The following is a 20447-nucleotide window of genomic DNA, read 5'->3' as shown; positions in this document are numbered from 1 at the left end:
AAGCACAGTTTGATTTAGAATACCATATATATATGTTGAGTACTGACTGATGTGGGTGTGATATTCATTGACAAAAACTTTGTTTGGACTCCTCTATTTGAAGCTGCACTGTTGTCACTGTTTTTCTATGCATCCATTCTTGATTACCTGAAACATTCTCGATTCACCCTGTTTGCCTTAAAGCTATACAAAAAGTTTTTGCCTTCAAGATGATACAAAAGTAAAATGAATGGTAATGGCTACTGTCAACTAACTGAATATGTCTGTTATCATATCCCGCATTTAAATGGATGAAATGTGATGCAAAATGAAAATTGTATGATTTGATCCAGCATTAAATCAGAATTTTTTTTTGCCTCATTTAATAAACAATAATATAAATTTTAATATGTGACCATTTATTGCTAGCCAATAGCCACTTCTCCCCTAAAGTGCCAACCACCATATCAGCATTAGTAAACAATGGCCAGTGATTCACTGGGCAACTTTTTGGAGGATTCATTCTTCACTTAAATGCAGCTGGCTGGTGATTGTGTACCTCTGTTCAGGGTCAGTACCATGTGTCTGAATGAGACATTTTCAGCAACTTTAATGGGTGCATTTTCTTGCAAATAAGAGACTTTATCACCTCAGTAATTTCCTTTTAGCAGATAAGCTCAGGGGTCGTATGCTTGGGAAGTTGTCAGTTCTGACTTGTTGTATAACCAAGCTCTGGAGTTCAGTGGCGTGGTTAAATAGCTAAGCGATGTTTGCCCTTTTTGTATTGAATTTAGTCTAGACCTGTTGTTTTATATTGCCATAGTTTTATCTCTGTATTGACTGCCTCATGTATACCTGTTCACCTTTTCACTCCTACTGGGTATTAAAATTCACTTTCCTCATAACAAGTGGAGAAAGCACACGCATGTGTGTAGGAATTGTTTTGGACAATCCCCATGACAATGGTAACTTTTGCATCCATTAAGCTGTAGAGAACTGGATTAGTCTAGGTCGGTGTAATCACACTTTGGGCTCGTATGGACAGCGTGCAGTGGGGAACTGCAGTGGAGCTGGTTGCGGTCAGGTTTGGCAGATGTTGGTGCTGAGTGGGAAAAGTGATGGATTTCTCAGTAGTCCTCTGGCTCGCCTCCAGCAGCTCAGAACCATCTTTACCACCACCCTCCCTCCTCTCGACTACCAGCCCCCTACCGGTGACTGTTATCTGTCTGCTCCAGGCTGCTCCACCGCCACTTAGCACACCAGGGGCAGTAAAGGATGGACATGCAGGAAGATGCGCACACACAAACAGATAACACCACTCAGGCCTGACCAATATATTGAGGCTTCAGCATTCTGTTAGAGGCTCATCATATGGGAATACTGATAATGCATAGCATAATGACCATATTTTTTTTGACCATCATAAATAAACATGCATAAATCAGCTTGGAAATTTTAGAAAAAAGAAACTCATATATTCAGAACTTTCCTAGTAATCATCATGTTTACTTCAGTGTCAAAGTAATCCAGTGATGCTTAGAGTGAATTTGTTTTTTTTTAAAAAAATCATTACTTAAGATGAGGGTTGCTTGAAGGGCCCCACAGAGTCAGACTTTATGTACAGACTTTATAAGTCAGTTTTAGTCTGTCAGATTTCGTTTTATACTAATATTTACTCATTACTGACCCAGATATTGTACTGAGTTGGTCAGCCTTTAGTGTGGACACACTCACAGCCACATCATCGTCTGGATTCCATCACATCTTCCCTTGTGAAAGCCAACAGAATCCCATATTAATGCAGATCTTGTCTAACTCCAACACCCTGTTCTCCAGCTTTATTCCGTGGCATGTACTGTAAGTGGTATGTTTTCTGTGTGTCATGACTCAGTCACAGCCCTGTGCTCCTTCCCTGCAGGTTCTGACACATTCAGCCTGTAGTAGAAACATTGGTGGCGATGTATCAGTAATATTGAGGGCACCATTAGCCTGAGGGAAAGCCACCCAGGCAGGTTGTCAGGAGGAAGGTCACTAGTTCACAAACCTCGACTGGCTAGGAAAATCTGGATGACGTGCCCTTTAGCAAGTCACTTAACCCCTCATTGCCCAAAGGAAGCTTCTTGTTGTCCAACTGTAGAAGGCTGTGGTTGTACTGGGAAGCTTCCAACTGCAACTCTGCATAACTGTGAAGCATGTTAGTGCAGAAAAAACAACATCCCTGTCAACTTTCTCCTCATAAATAAATGTTAAAATCATAATATTGCCTTCACAGCTTGTGGCTTTCCACCCACATCGTTGGAAAAGAAGACCGAAGCTTTGAAATGCTTAACGGCCACAGCAACAGATGTCAGGGAAATTGATGCGATGCAACATTTTCTAACTGTTCTTTTATAGACTAATCTTTCCTGCAGTCTGCCTCAAGTCTCTGACCTGATGTGCCCTCTCTAAAGCTTACTGGACACATCTGCAAAGAAACAGTATTTTTCTTTTTTATACTATTTCTGGTGGTCACTTCAGATACTTTACTTTGATGCTTAGACTCTCTTTTAGCTGGCTCTTATGTTGTTCTTCTGCAAAGGACTGCAATGATATTTTTTTTTTTACTGTTTTGATACAAATGTGCATGAAAACATCTTGCATGAGAAGAGAAAGAAGAATCAGAGAGCTTTATCAACTTTGAGTTCCCACTTTATCCACAGGGATGATTAATTTCTGAGAATCCAGAGCATTTTAACATTTGTACTGAAAGACAATAGAAAGAGAGAGTGCCTTGCAGCTATACTTCTATCATTTGGGCATTTGCCTCAAAATCTATGTATTCCTTCACCCCAATTTATTAACTCTAATGATTAAAAAACCTGAAAGAAGTATTCCTCAATGGTCTGTTGAAAAATGAAGCGTCTAACATGTTTAGGTGTTCCCCAGAGTCCTAATCTGGGTCCATTGTGGATTCCTAATTATCAGCGTTTATCTTTTCATTGTCCAGATCCTTTCTATCACTCTCGCCTGCTCAGCGAGGCAGCAGACACACTCCAGGCCCTCCGCTTCCCATGTGAGAGCAGAGATTCTGCCTGACATCAGACATGGGAAGCGAGCTGCAGCAGCATGAAGGGTAAAAGGTCGAGACTTGACCACCCCAGGCAGATAAAGCAGCCTTTTCATGTGTGATCAGCCCACAGCCTAAAGACAAATCCCTCAGTTCGCTGCCTTTGAACTTCACCGCAACTGGAGCGAGTCCCCCTCTCACTCTGTGGCTAACAAAGGCTGTGAGAGAGTCTGAACACACACTTCATTGTTATTATTTAAAATACTCAACCATCACCCCTTTACTCCCTCTCATTTGAAGCTAAATGAAAAGAATGAATGTACAGCATATTAGGTATACCTGCTCTTTCCAGAGATACACTAATGAGGTGATCTAGGTGGGGTTCATTTTCTGTTATCGGTCTCTTCCATTACAGGAAAGAATTAAATCTGAACAGTAGCAGAGATGGACTTTTACAAAATTTTTGCATTGAAGCAGCTGGAACCAAATTTGTGAAAGATGTTGCTAATACAGTACGTTCAGTTCCTGCAGCTCACATTAGATGTTTCATGCAAAATAACCAGGCTGAGGCAGCCGCCAGTTCTCCATCAAGCCTTTTTACAAAGCAATTATGACACTCATAACACCCTCTTTCTTCAACCCCCCTCTACACTCTCCCATCAGTGCATAATTCATAAGCAACTCATCGCCAAAGCTAAGCCAATTGCATCCTCTCTAAACGAGCATGCAGTGCAGCGCCTACAGCAGCACAAAAGGAATGTCAGTCTCATGACAGACTATTTCATGTTCTTTGTTTCATAAGAATGGATGTAAATAGAGGGTGTTCTTGTGCTGCAGCTCTCCCAGGTAGAGGGAATGCAAACAATGCTGAGGAGCTGGTGTCCTCTCTGTACTCACAGCTTTCCAGATGCTTCAGCTCTGTAATGCTGCCACTTGGCTACTACTGTCTGTGTGTGTGTGTGTGTGTGTGTGTGTGTGTGTGTGTGTGTGTGTGTGTGTGTGTGTGTGTGTGTGTGTGTGTGTGTGTGTGTGTGTGTGTGTGTGTGTGTGTGTGTGTGTGTGTGTGTGTGAATGTGCAGAAGGCTGTGTGTACACACAGTCTGTATGTATATATAGAGTGCTATTTTTAAAGCTGAACCACAAATAGTAGTAACAAGGCCTAAAACGGTCCTTGCCTCTGTTGCCATTCCTGGGCTGCTGCCGTCTCATTCATTCATGAGTTTGCATGAATTTGCAGAAACACTCTGGGCTTTCTATCTCCGTCTTGCCCTTTTGAAATTTTGAATTTAAAATGCACCCGTCCTCTGTTTTTTTTATTTTTTATTTTTTATTAGGCAGCGTAGCGCATCGCAGGCCACCCTTATTTCATGGTTAGTTAGACGGATGGCTGAATTAGACACACATTTTTACACTCTTCATCTTTCTCTGTGTTGCGTAGAATTAGGTCAGTGTTGAGTTTAGGTAATAAGGCGTAATGATATTACTGGACAGAAAACAGTGGCCGGCCTGGAAATCTGCCCACTCATCCCTCTTTGTGGACATGTCAGGTGTCTGTACTGAGAGTGTAGAATAAAAAAGAATAGAAAAGTACATACATAATTGAAAGGAGGATAAATTCCATCCATGTAGTGTTGATGCAGATCTTGTTAAATGCAGACACAGTTTCCTCCAAATAAGTTAATATAGAACAAGAGTGTTTTGAAATTGGAAAATATGTAGAATCCACAGACTCAGTGGCTGCTCTCTGTTGTGCCTCCGATCGGGGAATCACATTCGGCGTGTCAGGCGGCCCAGGCCGGGCAGCCGGTTGCCGTGGGCGACCAGCAGATCAGTGATGTGGCGGTGATGCCTCTAATGAAGCTGACACAGCACAGCCTCCTTCCTTGCGGGCCCCTGAGGGCCTCTTGCTCTGCATGTAGCACCACAAACACTCCCCCACCTCCCCACCCCCATTCCCTCTTCGTTTCAGCCAAATGTGCTTCTGATTTGATGGTGTCTCAAATGCATTGCTGCATCTTTTTTTTTTTTTTCTCTTGTGTATGTCGGGTCAAGGCAAAGGCAGAGTTTGTAGTAGTTAAATTGGGTCACATTATACAAACAAAGCCTCTCTCTGCCCTTTTCAGAAACTCTCTCTCATTTTCTCCCAGTCTGATGAATGCCTCTGTGTTGTTTTCCAGGAGCTGCCCAGCTGAGGTGAAGGGGAGGGCAGAAGATCCCAGTTCAGCCTGAGTGTTGATGACCTGCCCCCACAAACAGGACCATGATCTGAAGAGGGTGCTGCACACAGAACCCCATTCTTCCTTTCCTCCTTCTCCCTCTTTTTTTTATTTTTATTTTTATTTTTTCAGTCTTTCTGGTGAAGGCGTCCCTGTGTCGAGTGCTTCAAACAGAATCAGTTTGCACAGAGAGGGCAGACTGAGAGTGACTAAACATTTCAAGAGGAAGAAACACAACAACAGCCATCCGTGACCCCAGACCTTGCCACTCTCCCCTGCTCCTCCCACTGCAACACCAGAACCATGGGGAGGAAAAAGATCCAGATTCAGAGGATCACTGATGAACGTAACAGACAGGTTAGCATCAGTGGCACGAGTAACGATATCTGAATGTATTACTTGTGGCTAAGCTCCGCTGCATCATAATTCCACAAAATAAAACAACTTATTGAAGGAAGTCAGGCTGTAAGGACAGGAATTAAATAATTAAAGAAGCAAGCAACAGTTGGGAATAATATAGCTCGAGCTTCGGTGGGTTACTGGTATTTGTGCTGATGCATCTTTTGAACAAAACAATGAACCCCAAATTTTTTCATGATGGGTGTGAATGCTTAGGGAAAATCAAAGCACTTCCAAGTGTCTGCCAAATAAGTGTAATGAAATGTTTAGTAATGATGAACATACATAAAGAAGGCTGATATTTTAATATTGTCATTTACTAAGAATCAAGTGTTATGGTTACATTTAAGAAAGAGAATGTAATTATTTCAAGCAAAATGTAATTTAAAGTGGTCTCCTTTTTATATTGCACACATTTTGGCAGCAGTACAATACAGTTTATTGCAATGCACATTTATTTGATGATGTAAAATAGCACTTTTGCACATCCTACCTATCAGGATATCTTACTATTAGAAAAAATGACTGACTGTAGAATACATTGTTGTTAAATATTATTTCTAGCAGGGATTAAAATAGAATCTCTCTGCATAAAGTTGGAATAATCCTTGACATTGGAGTGTAATGGCAGTAGATACTGTTCCTATTGCACAGATTTCCATTTATCATATGTAGAGTGGGATGTATTCTGTTGGTATAAACACTGCAGCAGTATACTGATGTATGTGATCTGGATAGTGTTTGCCTTGTCTCATTTCTTCATCACCTTCAATCTCATCAATCTCCACTTGCATCAGAAACTCGCAGGAGAAAACACAAGAAGCCAAAGCAGCCTATTTCCACGCTGAATCTTCTAACATGGAATTGCATGTCTGTGAGAATGCACACAATAACTATGGCATAGCTAAATTGCTACATGTGAAGGCTCCATGGCGATGCAGCCAAAGGCGAGATATACAAACACACAGATGTATGTTTACAGTCCTTCTCTGGTTGTTGATTTAACCCCTGAATTCATCTCTGTGTATGACAGTTGCATTTTTGTTTCGTTAGTCAATTTAGAGGGTTTTTAAATCTAAAAATAATGGACTAAAATGCAGATCTGTGCACTGCCTGCCTCTCTTTACACTCACTCCTCACGACTCATGGCAGTCGAAGCTCACTAGCTCACCTACGACTCTGCTCAAACACTGTAAGACTACTTTACACTAAACACTGGCAAGTTGTAATATTGGAGTGATTTAACGATACATGTTAGAGTTACAAAACTGATTCTGAAGAAGAATGTTATGGAAAACCCCACCTGACAAAACTGGTTCCCCAAAATTGTTACATATGAAGCACTAGAAGTCTAAATCTATGTTTTTGAGACTATTGTTGGTATACTGCAGTTTCAAGGTGGAAATGATCAGCCATGGTGTTGGCTGTTTTTTTTTCACTCATAATATTCCTTCCAGCATATAAAAAAAGCACCATATGGACATGTTAACAAGGTAACAAACTTCATTTTCACTAGAGTGGGTCTTTAATTTCTTAACTAAAGCTCCAAATTTCATCACAATCCATTGCCAAGCATTATATTACACATAGCCAGGTAATGTAATGGTAAACTGGCTTGATCTGTCTGCAGAATTCAATATTCCTCTCATCCGTCCTGCTCCTCTAGAACTGAATTCCGTTGTGGAGACAGAAAAGTTTAACTCATGCGATAATGAATTCCCACAGGGGTCCTGTCTGTTTTCACATGTCCCATGTAGCATGAACAACAATTCTCTTATCAGTGCCACTACAGAACAATACAATAGCATTGTGTTTTATGAGGCTCGTATGACTCTACAGAGCCATCATGTGGTTTCTCAGACACCACCCCCCCCCCCCATCCCCCCCCCCCCCCCCCCCCCCCCCCCCCCCCGCCTGCAGTAAAAAAGAGCAAGAAAGTATGATATTCCCCCCCAAAAACAGCCTCAGTCCCTCTGGTTACATCAGTGGCATTGTCAGAGAGGATGAAAGGGTAAATGATCCATCTAAAATGAGTCAACTGGTAAATGGGCTTCGCTCCATTGAGCAGATTGAGTAATGGATTTGACGTGCCCACCTTCAAAAGCAGAGAGAGAAGAAAAACAAGACAGAGAAAGGCATAGGGAGAAAAACAAGGTGCTTGGCTGAATAAGACCTGAGCAGTGTGAGAGCGAAGTGGCCGTAGGGTTTGGAAAATCATCCTCAGTTTTCTCCTCATCAATCTTAGCAGGTTGCATTTCTATAAAGGAGAGGAAGCGGCGCCTGCAGGGGGTCAGTGGAGTATGATGGCTTGTTATTCATCAGTACACAATTGGACATAAAGGGGAAGGGAGGGTTGTAGCTATTTCTGGTTGGGCAAGCTCTGGTTAATGGAGCCTGCGTTTGTATCAGGTGTCGAACAGTTTGTCAATAAGGCGATGCACTCTGTGGTAGTACATAGTCATAATGTCAGAATCAAAGATTACTCATTGACCATGATCAGGTGATTAACCAGCAGAAAATTGTTTCTTAATCACTTTGGCAAACCATTTCTGACATGATGACATTTTGATGCCAGTATTAAACCAACACAGCACTCAGCATTTGCATTTTACTTTATTTTTTCTGTTTATCTGATGTTCTCACCCAGAGCCATTTACACAATAAAACAGGATTCAGTTGTTCTCTCAGTAACATTTAGTATTTGAAGTGGAACAGAGTATTAAGCTGCTAAAGAAATAAGTGGTTTTTACATGCTTGCTCTGTGTTGCTTCAGCTAATGAACAGTGCAGCCTCTGAAAGGAAATCAAATGAATTTTGGAGTACATGCAGCCCGTCACCCTCCTACATGTTGATTCAGAGATGCTGCCATAAGCTCTGCAAAATAAACAGCGTTCAGAGTGTGGGCCCCGGCTGGAAACATGACAGCATCTCAAATACCACATTTCTTACTGAGACAAAGACACACGAGAAAGAACAGAGCAACGGACTGGTAATGCTGAAATGCTCCGATGGACTTTTTTTATGATTATTTTTGGATAATGTTTGTCACATCAAAGGTAAAACTTAAAGAGTTGACTTGTCATTAACACTGTGACCCATTTTAGCAGGAGGATGTCAGAGGAACACAGCTTTCCTTCCAGAAATCAAAGAATCTTGAATACTTATTATTTATATATAGTTTTTGGCCTTTTGTTGGCTTTGTTAGACAGGTTAGTAGAGAGGCAGACAGGAAAGTAAGCAGAAGACTGAAGGGAGGACCTGCAGCAAAGGGTGGTGAGCTGGAATCGAACCCAGGCCGCTGCATTGGGGAATATAGCCCGTTTATTGGTCGCCGCTCACTCAGCTGAGCTATCTGGGTGCCCAGAATACTTATTATGTTTCATATTTATGCCAGCAACAGCTATAGAACATTTCGCGCATTCGTAGAAATACATCACAGAGATTGTTACTGGAGAAAAGAAATTTAAACGTACATGCCTGTGGACATAAAAACTTCAGTAGAGTGGTCAACTGTGACTACTGGGAAGCATTTCACTACAAAACATCCAGTCACACAGCTTCAATTAGGTTTTGCCTCTGTTAACATTGACCTGAAGTTCAAGATTACACTTTGCACTGCAGAAACTTTATTATGCATTTATGTTTAAGTTCTGGGTCAGTTTTCAAACTGCGGTACACTGTATTATTCCTAACCACAAGAGAACTTCATTTCTTCTTGGGTATTGTAGTATTCAGAACCACCGTGCCAAGCTAAAGGAAAACAACTTGACTTCACAGAAGCAGGTCTGTGGTGTGTTGCTTTGAATACGGAGATGCCCATGAGCCTCTGCTGCCGTTGCTAAGCCAATCACTGATGCAAATGTAGCAAACTCAAAATGCTCATTTATTGCGGCAGAGTAGAACATCCCACTGTTGTTGATGAATTGGATTCAGATTTATCCAGAATCAGAATGTAAACTGATTTAAGTTTGAGTTTGTTTTACCATTTAAAAAAAAAAAAAAAAAAAAGTAACTTATCTTCTTCCGTTTTTACATCCACAGCCTCTAGTTTTCATTCATTTGTATGGATGAATCGGTCAGAAGAGTTTCATGCCAATATAAGCCTTAGAAGTATTCAAACTCTGAGTCACATAACATCATCTGTGGGGAATATGAATGTGATCTTTAACTTTCAAAACTACAAATGCTCCCACTTTACAACTTTGTAGTTGGTGAATTCATTCAAAACTGACCCAGAATCTGACCATGAACTGATTTAAACTCGAGATTGTAAAATCAGTTTTCTACCAGGAATACTGTTTATTTTCTGCCTGCTGTAAGCGATGCACACAGCAGAATCTAAAGCTTTGCGATTGGATGGTTCTTACTGAAATGCACTTTTGAAGTTGCGGTTAACTTATCTCCTTCAGTTTTTATGTCCAGAGGCTTAAACCTTTGACTTTTTATCAAAGAACCATATGTTTTCTATCTCTGTTTGTTCCTTTTCTGTACTAATAACTTCACCGGGAGAGTTTTCATGGCCATCCAACCATTAGAAATACTGTGTGACTGTGGTTTATACTCCTGAAAGTCTGGTTGACGTAAATAATGTCTCCCACCTCATACCCCCTGTGTTGAGGACATCATTAGAAGATGTACAAATGTCAATTTACAGTTGGGAAAAAATGTGTTCTCACTTTGCAGATCAACACTCTCCATATTGCAAACCAACATACACAATTTTAGCTATGTCAAATTGCAAAGGAAAATAAGGAGGATATGGAGAGGACTTCTAAAAGGGTATCTTCACAATCAATACTTGAAATGATACCAGCAGCAGTGTGGGATTACTCACTATCTTGCTTTAACTGTTCAGACCTGATTGTGTGAGCGAGACTGTAAGCTAGCAAGTGAAAGAGAGGTTTTTGGCTACAGGAAACAGCGAGAGGAGGTTGCGGTTGTCAGTGGTGGTTTCCTCATCCATCTGCCACACAACCACAACCTCGCCAAGCCACACACACTCAGATGAAACCACTCGCCCCCTTTCTTCCTTTCTCTCTCTCCTCACTGAGGATGTCTTATTCTTCAGTTGCCATTGGTTACCTGGCAATTCTGCTCTTAATGTCAATTACCTCCAGCTTGTTTATCCTTCGTGGTAAACACCGGGATTGAAGCTCAAATCCAGAGTCACTCATCCCGCTGCCTACTTTCTCTAAGAAAAGAAGAAGAAAGAAAAATAGTGTTTTCGCTGGGATGTTTGGATTAATTTTGTTTGTTTTTAGCGCCAGTATATGACCTTTTAATTTGTTAGGAGAGCAGTTGTTGTTGTTTGCAGTGGCTTGTCTCTTCATCACCAACCAGCCTTGTCATCCTGCACAGTCGTAATTTCCTCCCTTTCCAACATCGCCACATAATTTATCTGCTCCTTCTGTGTGTGTGAGAGCGAGTGGAAGAGGAGGGAGAGGAGAATGTGTGTGTGGAGGGGGGGGGGCATGTAGATAGGCAGCAAGATAAAGATGGGGCGTTGAGGGGGTGAGGGAGGTAAGATGATGGTAGCAGTGTGTGATGAGGTGGGAAATGGGGGGCAGGAGGGGAGGGGAGGGGAGGGGAGTCGGTTGCCCATGGATACGACCCCGATATAATTTGATTTGTGGCAGCAGGAAGCAATGAGTGAGCGAGCGCGAAAGGAGGGAGGGGGAGGGAGGGAGGATGTGGGAAAAAAAGCGAGAGAGAAGAGAGGAAGAGAAAACGAGGGCGAGAAAATAAGTGAAGAGAGAGAGAGAGAAGGAGGGACGAGCGAGGCTTAAACATGCCGAAGCAGAAAAGGAGCAAGAGACAGAAGAGATGGAGTGATAGCGGGAGAGAAAGATGGAGAGATTGAAGGCCTCACATGGCTGCTTTTCTCGCTTTCATCCTCAATGTCTCTATCTTATCTCTACCTCTCTCTCTGTTCTTCTTTCTTTCCTTATTCAATTCATTTCAATTACGGTTGAGTTCAAAACTGTTTTGCCTGCAGAGCAGCCTGCAGCCAGAGAAATGCAGTCTGTATCAGTGCAGGTAAACCCCTAGAAGCACTGTCAGTGTATCATTAATACATTCATTTGCTGACAGTATAATTAAAGTGCAGTTTAACTGCCATAAATAGAAAAGACCTCAGCAGTCTCTAAACTCCAATTTACTTTTCTCAACTTTCTCAGCATGCAAAAATTGTTTCTGTGTTTGCATATATACAATAAAACTAAATATGTGCCTGTATTTTAAGGAGATGTTTATTGAACCCATCTACAGTGGCAAGGCAACGGACTTATATTAGGACATTTAATCATTTTGCCTAAATTTGTGGTTTTCTTTTACATAAAAAAGGCGTTTTGGCTAAAATGGATCAATTAAAATGGCACAAATTGGTGCAGTAATGCAGGAAAATAAGTGTTTACGGCTCAAATTTTTAATGAGGGAGGACACCCAGATCCTCTAATGTTCAAACGAAATCTACGCCCCAAGTTGATAGTAATGTCATTGGTTTTGTCAGATTTTCTCATAAACCCATGTGCTGGTGAATCTGACCTCCAAATGTGCAAAACAAACACATCTTGATGGTTTTAGTGAATTGTAGATTTAAGGTAAATAGGTTTTGGATCACATAATGTAGTTGAGTAAAATACTGAAATTTCCAGGCATGCTGCGCTTGAAGACACAGTTCCAATCAGTGACGCCACAGCAGGGTTTTTTGGCTTTTTATCTGATGGAAAATGTGTTGATGTCAGTCGTGGGTGTGTCTTGTAGTGAAGCATGCTCGAAACCTTCCAGCCCCTTTCACACATCTGTGTACACATTTGCTTTTATTTCCATTTCTCCCATATCAAACACCAGATATTGTGGCAGTACCTGAAGCCTTTTCTTCTTTTTCTTCTGCTAATCTTTCTCTCCCTGTGTGTGTTTGTGTTTGTGCAATCCTGTGTGTTTAATCCAAACAAAGCCAAATCTCCCCGGAATGTAAATACCAGTTGGTTAAATCAGGGAAGCGCTTCTAAAGCCAACCAGCAGACAACAAGGGACCCTGTGCTTCAGCTACACTCCCAGTTCTGTTCTGCTTGTTCACAACTGAGGGGGCTTGTACAAGAGTGTGTGTTATGTGTGCGAGGGGAAGAGAGAAATAACATGTGACAGAAGGAGAGTGTGGAAAAGAGAGCGGGAGAGAGTGTGTGACATAGAAAGAGAGCATGAAAAAGAGCATAACAGAGTGTGAAAACGACGGAGAGAGCGAATGTGACGGGAGAGAGAGGAGTGTGGAGGGAAGCGAAAGCCAGTGTGTGCGCAAAATACAAACTGAGTACTTGAAAGAGAGCGTGTTTAGACACTCTGTCTAGAAGTCTTTTTCCTAAAAATGTCTCTATCTTGTATATTTAACAGACAGTATTTTAATGCAGTCAATCTTGCTTTGTCTTAAACACCTAAACCAAGAGGTTACAGTCTCGAAATACAAAAAGTTCAAATATTTATTTTTTTAACTGAAAATAAGCCGGTTTGAAAGTCTCTGGCCCAGGATGGTATGAAGTCAAACCATCAGGATATAGCTCAACATTTTCAACATTTAAAAAAAAAAAAAAAAAAAAAATGTCTTTTTACTTTGCTGCCAAGACTGAGATTGAATCACAATGAGGTCAGATAACTTACTGTAGAAGTGCAACTTGTCATTTTCACTAAACCAAACCTTGTTTGGTTTATCTGTGCAACAGCACAGTGTCACCATGTTGCCTAAAATGTTAAACTGCTCCTTCAAGGTTGCAGATTTTAATTCCAAAAATATAAATTTAAAATTTTTTCTGTCTTTACAGATCTAAAATTTGTTGTTTTTAGACAATACTGCAAGAAGACACCTGTTATTGCTTATTTTTAAAAAATGTTTGTTTAGCAATTTACATTTCTAGGCTTTTTACAGAAACAATTAGTAGTTAATTTTCTTTCATTTTTCTCCCATTCACATGGGTGTCTGTGCGTATACGAAGCCGATGCGCACCTCCAGTGAAGCATTAACAGACTCATGTTCAGTGCCCACCACAATGTCAGCACCCTTTTTGGAATATATAACAGGAACTTACCTACAGCTGATTGGGTTAGCTGCATGAGGGCCTTAATCTAATTGTTTTTATTATGGATAATAAATGAATAATAAATATTATGGCTTTATGGACATCTGAGAAAAGGAGCCTTAACATGTACTAAAACACAAAGCTGACTACAGCACAACTGAGATAGTCATCCACAATAGAAAAAGTTGGCTTCTCTGCTGCTGAAAGTCAGCCAGACGTTTTTGTGGAAAGGCTTAATGTCTGCTTAAAGTGGCTTTTTAGGTTTGGTTGTGCTAATGTGATTTAGGTCAAATTTAGAAGGAAAGAAAGATTCTTATCATTCTGTAATTTTTGTAAATGTTTTCAGCTTGTAAATGTGGACATTTTTCATTTATGAATGTCAAACTCAGCAGTCCTGAGAGAAATTTTTGGCCCCTTGGAAATGAAAACAGCTCATCTATAATCCCTGGCATGTCGCCAGAGGCCTGGCCCAGCTCTGGCCCACATCATCAAACATTCAGGGGAAATGGTGCCATAAAGACATATTTTTCCTAAAACAAGAAATATCAGACGAATGAGATAATGCCCTTCTTTTCACTTCAACTTTTTGAAAGGAAATTACTCCACTGGAACATTACATTTAGAGATTCTTTTTATTGTTTGTCATCATTTATTATTAAAAATGAACAAATTTTTTTCTCTCTCCTTCCCCCTTTGCCTCGTTTCCTTGCTCGACAGGTGACGTTCACCAAACGGAAGTTCGGTTTGATGAAGAAGGCCTACGAGCTGAGCGTCCTGTGTGACTGCGAGATCGCTCTTATCATCTTCAACCACTCCAACAAGCTGTTCCAGTATGCCAGCACTGACATGGACAAGGTCCTGCTCAAGTACACCGAGTACAATGAACCCCACGAGAGCCGGACTAACGCCGACATCATTGAGGTAAAGCGTGGACACAGGAGGGAAGGGCAGCGGGTATAACAACAGGAAACAGCTCTATATTTGATGAAAAGGTTAACATAGTGACCCTGATTTTACCCTGATGAAGTTCTTGCATCAAAAAGTCCACTTCTCTGACTCACTGTGATGCTGGAATCTATACTTTTTAAACATTTTCATTCATAGATGCAGAGTCATTTTGTATTTATGAATGTTAGCAAGCCCTTTGCTGATGCATCCTACTCGTGCTTAGTTTATTCCCCAGTGGGATGATTACGATTTAATCTTAACTAATCTAATTTAACCCACTCCAGACTCAGATTCAGACTCAATTAAGCCTTGTGCAGTTTATTAAGGCCAGTCTAGTGCATTGCAGTCAAGTCTGTTAACAGTTTCTACTGCCTTTGGTCCAGAATGGTCTGAAGTTGATCCTTAAATACCAGCATTTTTCTGTATGTCTGTGTTCCTCTTTTAAGTTTTTTTTAATGCGGCTGTGCAGTTTAAACTGACTTTTTCCTGGATTTTGCATCTCTGCGTGCTCAAAATATGGTGTTTTCTGCTTGAAAAAGACACTAGTCTAGTTTACAGTTAATGAGTTCATCTAAAAGGAAAAAGCTTTTCATTTAGGGAAATACGAATATTCATTTTCTTGCCAAAAGTTAAATCAGAAGATTGATATCACTTTAATGGCTGATTATGGAGTTAGAGCCAGGAGGCGATTAGCTTAGCTTAGCATAAACACTGGAAGCAGAGGGGGCAGCTAGCATAATTCTGGCCAGAGTTTAAAATGTTTTACTTAACAGTACATCATAAGTTCTCTGAATGATATATCATATCTTGTTTGTTTAATCTGTATGAAAGCCAATGCAAAAAACAAGACATTGTGGTGTTATTGAGGTTATGTTTAGACAGACCCAGGCTCGCTGTTTCAGCATGCTTTCAGTCTCTGTGCTAAGTTAACTACCTCTTGGCTGTAAATGTAGAGGATTTGATAAATACTCAAGACTCCCTGTTAATGAGTAAGTCAGACAGTAAAGATTGCACATTGTATTGTAAGATTTATCAATACACTTTCAGCTTTCTTCTGATATTGATTTTTATATTGCTGATTTATGTAGTTTTATTCATTAATGTACCCCACTAGGTTCTTAGATTTTTTTTCTTTTTTTTTTGGTCATTTCACATAATCTATGTTATTTCCCACAAATCTTCAGTTACTGCAGCCCAGTATATTTTATCCCAGTCCAGTGCAGTCCATGCTTGTCCAGTTCAGTCTGCATTGCCTTAAGCCAGTCCAGTTCAGAATCACTGGGTCCAGTCTATCACAGTGTTGTTTAAGTCTGTATTCTGGCTTAGTGCCAGCTCTCTTACAGCGAGGGCAGAGGTAGGGACAGCTGGGCCTACCCCTCCTCCCATCGCCCCCTTACCCCTCTGGCATTGACCGTATTGTTACCCAGAGACCTATCCAACAACAACAACAGCAACAAGCCAAAGGACAACGCCTGGAACCAATTGGAAACCACCTCGGCACAAAATGGCCATCATATAGAGGGAGAGCCTGTCAAGAAGAGCCGAAAAATAATGTTTGTTCATTTGCATATTGACGCAAAGAGAGGTCAGAGATGAGGTTATAGGGGAGAAGGTGTGAGGGAAATCATTATGCTCCCTTTTTATGTTTTTGTAATAGAAATCCATTTGTTTCCTAACGTCTTTCATCCCTGTGGGAAAAAGCTCTGCTGGAGCTTGTCAGGCGAACACGGAGCACATTCACATGCCTTGCTGACCCTTTTATACATAATGGCCCTCTCATGAATTGAACACGAGATGGTTAGGTATGATTCAGCGAGCCGTGTACACTGCAGTATAGCACTTATGCCTCATATGGAGTGTTGACTTAAAGCTGGATCTCGCTTGGCTTCGAATATTTTCCTCAGTTGTTTTTACACATATTGCTGCAGGTTTCTGATCGGTCAACCTCAAACCCTGTCATCACGAAGTCACCATATTTTTACTGTCATTTTTGCTGCTCATTCTAAAGACATATTTCATAAAAACGCTCAGGGAAAGAGGTATCAAACAATGAAATGGCCAGTTTACAAATAGATTTAGGCCATTAAAGTTGGATACTGACATCACCCGATCTAATTCAACTTCAAATTAAAATCTGAAATTCCCTCCAATTTACCAAACTGAAATTTTGTCAATTTGGCCTCATAATTTTGGAATTATATCTTGTGTTGGCAACTGAGAAAAAGAAAATAAATAATTGAGTGGGAGTGATTCCGAATGACTGCTTTTCAGCTGCTGCTAAACTGCTGAATGACAACCTTCTGAAAAAAAATGAAGAATAATTCTACAGAAATAAATATTAGTTGCAACCTTTGCTTCCCCACTACCTTTTGAATCATGGCATTTATGAAGTAAGCGATACCTACCCATGTCCCAGGAGTGATGAACTTTGACAGCAAATGATGAGTTTTATTTCCCCCCTCTCACGCTGCTTTATCAAATACGTTATTGGAAGGAACCCAGAGGCTACAAACATTGTTTGATTCATCTCGTGAACCCAAGGGATGCTCATATGACCTCTAACTCTTGCTTTAAGGCATCATTCTTTTCCAAGTTATATGAAGCTATCCACAAACATCTAAATCAATCACTAGTTACAGTTGTGCGCTGGAAGTGTTTCAAATACAGCTGATAGCCATTTTCCACTGCAGGAACCCAGGAAGAAATCACCAGTAGGAACCGTTATTCTAAAGTTAGTTCCCATCTTCTAAAAAGACCTAAGTCTGGGTTTGTACTGTATTGACCCTAATACAACACACACTCTCCTGGAATTATGAGACACTGAACTCTTTGTCCAACAGTTTAAATAAGGACTTTTTGCCTTCAGACTGGTGCTGTTGGGCTGTTTATTCCTGAGTACTCAAGAGTCTTCATGCTAGAATGCTGCAGTCCTTCAAATAAAGCAAACACAAATCCAACATTCAGACCCAGGACCTGCTTTCATCATTTTTCTGTGGAGGAATTTGTTTACTTCTCATCAGAAAAAGGTCAGATCACAGTCAAAATAACACTTTTCAAGGCTAATCGACTCTAGAATCACACACAGACTGTGCTTGCGTAGCTACATTACAGGTAAACAGATTCGACTAATTGATTGTGCTAAAGAGACCTGTAGTGAGTGTATTTCTGAAAGTGCTAAGTTTAGTGCATGGGGCTTGGTTATTATTGGTTATTATTTGGTTGAAAAGAGGCAGGAGGTCATTGGGGCCAGAGCAGAATGCATCTTAGGGGAATTTCATCCAATAAGGGCTTAAGTCCAGTAATTGCTGAAATCTCAGTGAAAGTGTTGGTGAAGCAGTTTTGTCTTTGAGTGGGCTGGAGGTAAGACTGAGGTAGCAGAGTTTGGGCCCATATTTTTTCCCTCCACCTCGCTGTCTGTCACTTTCTCTCTTCCTTTTACCCTTCTTCCTGGCTTCCCTTCCTCCTAATCTCCCGATTCACTCGGTCACGACAATTTTTCCCTTCTTTCCTGTCCTCCTCTTTCTGTCTGTCTCAGAGTGTCAGCAGTAAAGCCTTTCTGTAGGCTGTATCTCCAGCTGCAGATGGCTCTTAAGTGTATGCAAGTGTGTGTGTGTGTGTGTGTGCGTGTGTGTGTGTGTGTGTGTGTGGTGGCAGGGCGTTGGGCTGCTCTGGGCCACATCAGCTCAAGCTCCACTGGCTCTGTTTGTGTGCGTACATGTGTTTGTGTTTTCAAGTGTGTCGCTCTGTCTCTTTCCCTCTCTTTATGTGTGTTCATTAGTGTGTGTGTGTGTGTGTGTGTGTGTGTGTGTGTGTGTGTGTGTGTGTGTGTGTGCGTGCAATGTGTATATGTGTGTGTGTGTGTGTGTGCATAAGTCCACCTCTCCCTCTCTGTTTGCATGCTCTGCAGTGGCCCATGAGAACGCCTCATACAATATTCAAGCTTGGTGAGCCTCTCGGTTGTGTGTCAGCCTCTGTGTGTGTGTGTGTGTGTGTCCTACATGGGAGCTTCACTCCTGTACCGGCCTTTATACTGCCCTCCCACCCTCCTGCTTTTTCACTCGTCCCCTCTGTAGGCCAGGAGGCATTTAGCAACATTCTCCAACATTTGTCCTCAGCTGTCCCCTTTGCCAGATGTGCTGCAGCACACACCTCCTTGTTAAGCGGGTGTTAGTGTCATCCGCCCACGCCGTTTTCCATTAATCCTCGTTATTTTGCGTTTGCGGTAGCATCATAAATCGTTACAACTGGGGGAAAAAAACATCATCAAAAGCAACATTTGAGTAAAAATAGCTGTAGCATGCTGCAGATAGCTACACAAAATGCTAATAAAACAATAATTAAATCTGTCGCTGCACATTAAATTTAATGAGCCTTTGACATATTTTGAATGCAAAGTCTGTTAGGAAACAATGAATCTAGTCATCACGTAAATATTGTAGAGTATAATGTCTAAAATTTAGCTCTGAGTGGATAAAAAGTAGAAAATCCTGCAAAATGAATCTCAGATGTCTGTTTACTGTAATTTTACTTTTCTTACAAATCCCTTAAAAAACACACAAAAAAACATACAATCTGTTAGTGAATCTCAAGGACTTTTTGACCTCCCTGACCTGTCTGTGGCTGTCAGTTCCAACCCCCCTGGCTCCTACTGAAGATTTTTAAAAACACAAATATATACTTAGTTTTCTTTTAAAAAAGGCTTAGTATTTCACTTATCTAGCAGTAGGTAAATATTATTCAGGAGCAGGATAATGTGGACATTACAAATCCCAATTTACAGTCTCCTGCTTTGAATGTGGCAGTGTAAAAAATGACCAGCTGATGACAATAAAACATTTCTGTTAGCACTCTTCTTTGAAGCAGTATCAAATTTAGGAATTGTAGCATTCGGCCACCATGAAAGAAAGAGTGAATATTAATATTAATATGCATTGACCAGTCTTTGTAATAAATACATGAAGAGGGAATTCATTTACATTCTACAGTACTAAAGTAGACACATACATTAATGATGTTATAGCTAGGACATGATCAAAATGGTTTGCATTACCTAGCTGTGGTGTAATTTGAGTTGCTTTGATATTCTGCTCAAACCACACTGGCTTGCTCAATATGTTCATGTAAATCGACTTGCAGTTGTTTAAGCAGAATATCAGACCAATTTACATTCAGTTATGATACAAAATGAGGTCTACGTGTCAGTTTGTGACCCATTTCTCTTCCTACCTAGCCATCCATCTATCCATGCCATCTGTGGCATTTTAATAGACTAAAGCTGCAGACCAGAGTTATTAGACCTATTGGTGTGAGAGAAATTGTATTTTAGCAATTCTGTAAATTATTAAGACTATGGATTGTGAAAATATGTTAACTGTTGAAGATAGATGCAGTGAGAGAGTGAATTTTAAATGGCCAAAACGGCCTTGGACAGCCCCAATTTAACCCCTGCCCAGGATGAAATAGTACATCTGTTGAGGGACTATTTTCCACAACAGATTAATTCACATTTGGTGCTTTGGTGAAGGCTGTCTACTGTATGTGGGACTGAGTCAAAATAAACAGTTTTACAGTATGTCAGTGCTCATGGAAATAAAGGAACATATCACTGAGTGCAACTGTATGGCTGACTGATGTGTTATAAATAGTTTTTGGACAACAATGGAGCTGTATGGCACATAGGATAAAATATATCAGGCTTTTGATGTCCACATGATACTTGTTAGTAGGATACGTTCTGCATTGGTTTGGCTCTGCACATGGGATTTGTGGACAGTAAGAAAAATACAGAAT

The 20447-nt window shown here is 40.8% G+C and overlaps 1 protein-coding gene across 14 annotated transcripts in view; it reads left to right on the top strand.

Moving 5' to 3' along the window:
• The window catches only part of mef2d (myocyte enhancer factor 2d), a 114056-nt gene that overhangs the window by 33584 nt on the left and 60025 nt on the right, over positions 1–20447 (top strand). For all 14 annotated transcript variants that reach the window (XM_035940818.2, XM_035940817.2, XM_055013516.1 and 11 more), the window contains 2 exons: positions 5203–5598; positions 14427–14630. In XM_035940818.2, the coding sequence (XP_035796711.1) occupies positions 5545–5598; positions 14427–14630 (258 nt within the window). In that variant the 5' untranslated portion in view covers positions 5203–5544. The remainder of the gene's footprint in view (positions 1–5202; positions 5599–14426; positions 14631–20447) is intronic.

This window comes from Amphiprion ocellaris, chromosome 9 (assembly GCF_022539595.1).
Source record: "Amphiprion ocellaris isolate individual 3 ecotype Okinawa chromosome 9, ASM2253959v1, whole genome shotgun sequence".
Taxonomy (NCBI): Eukaryota; Metazoa; Chordata; class Actinopteri; family Pomacentridae; genus Amphiprion; species Amphiprion ocellaris.
Note: the sequence above shows the minus strand (reverse complement) of the source record. Positions and strands in the feature narration are given on the sequence as shown.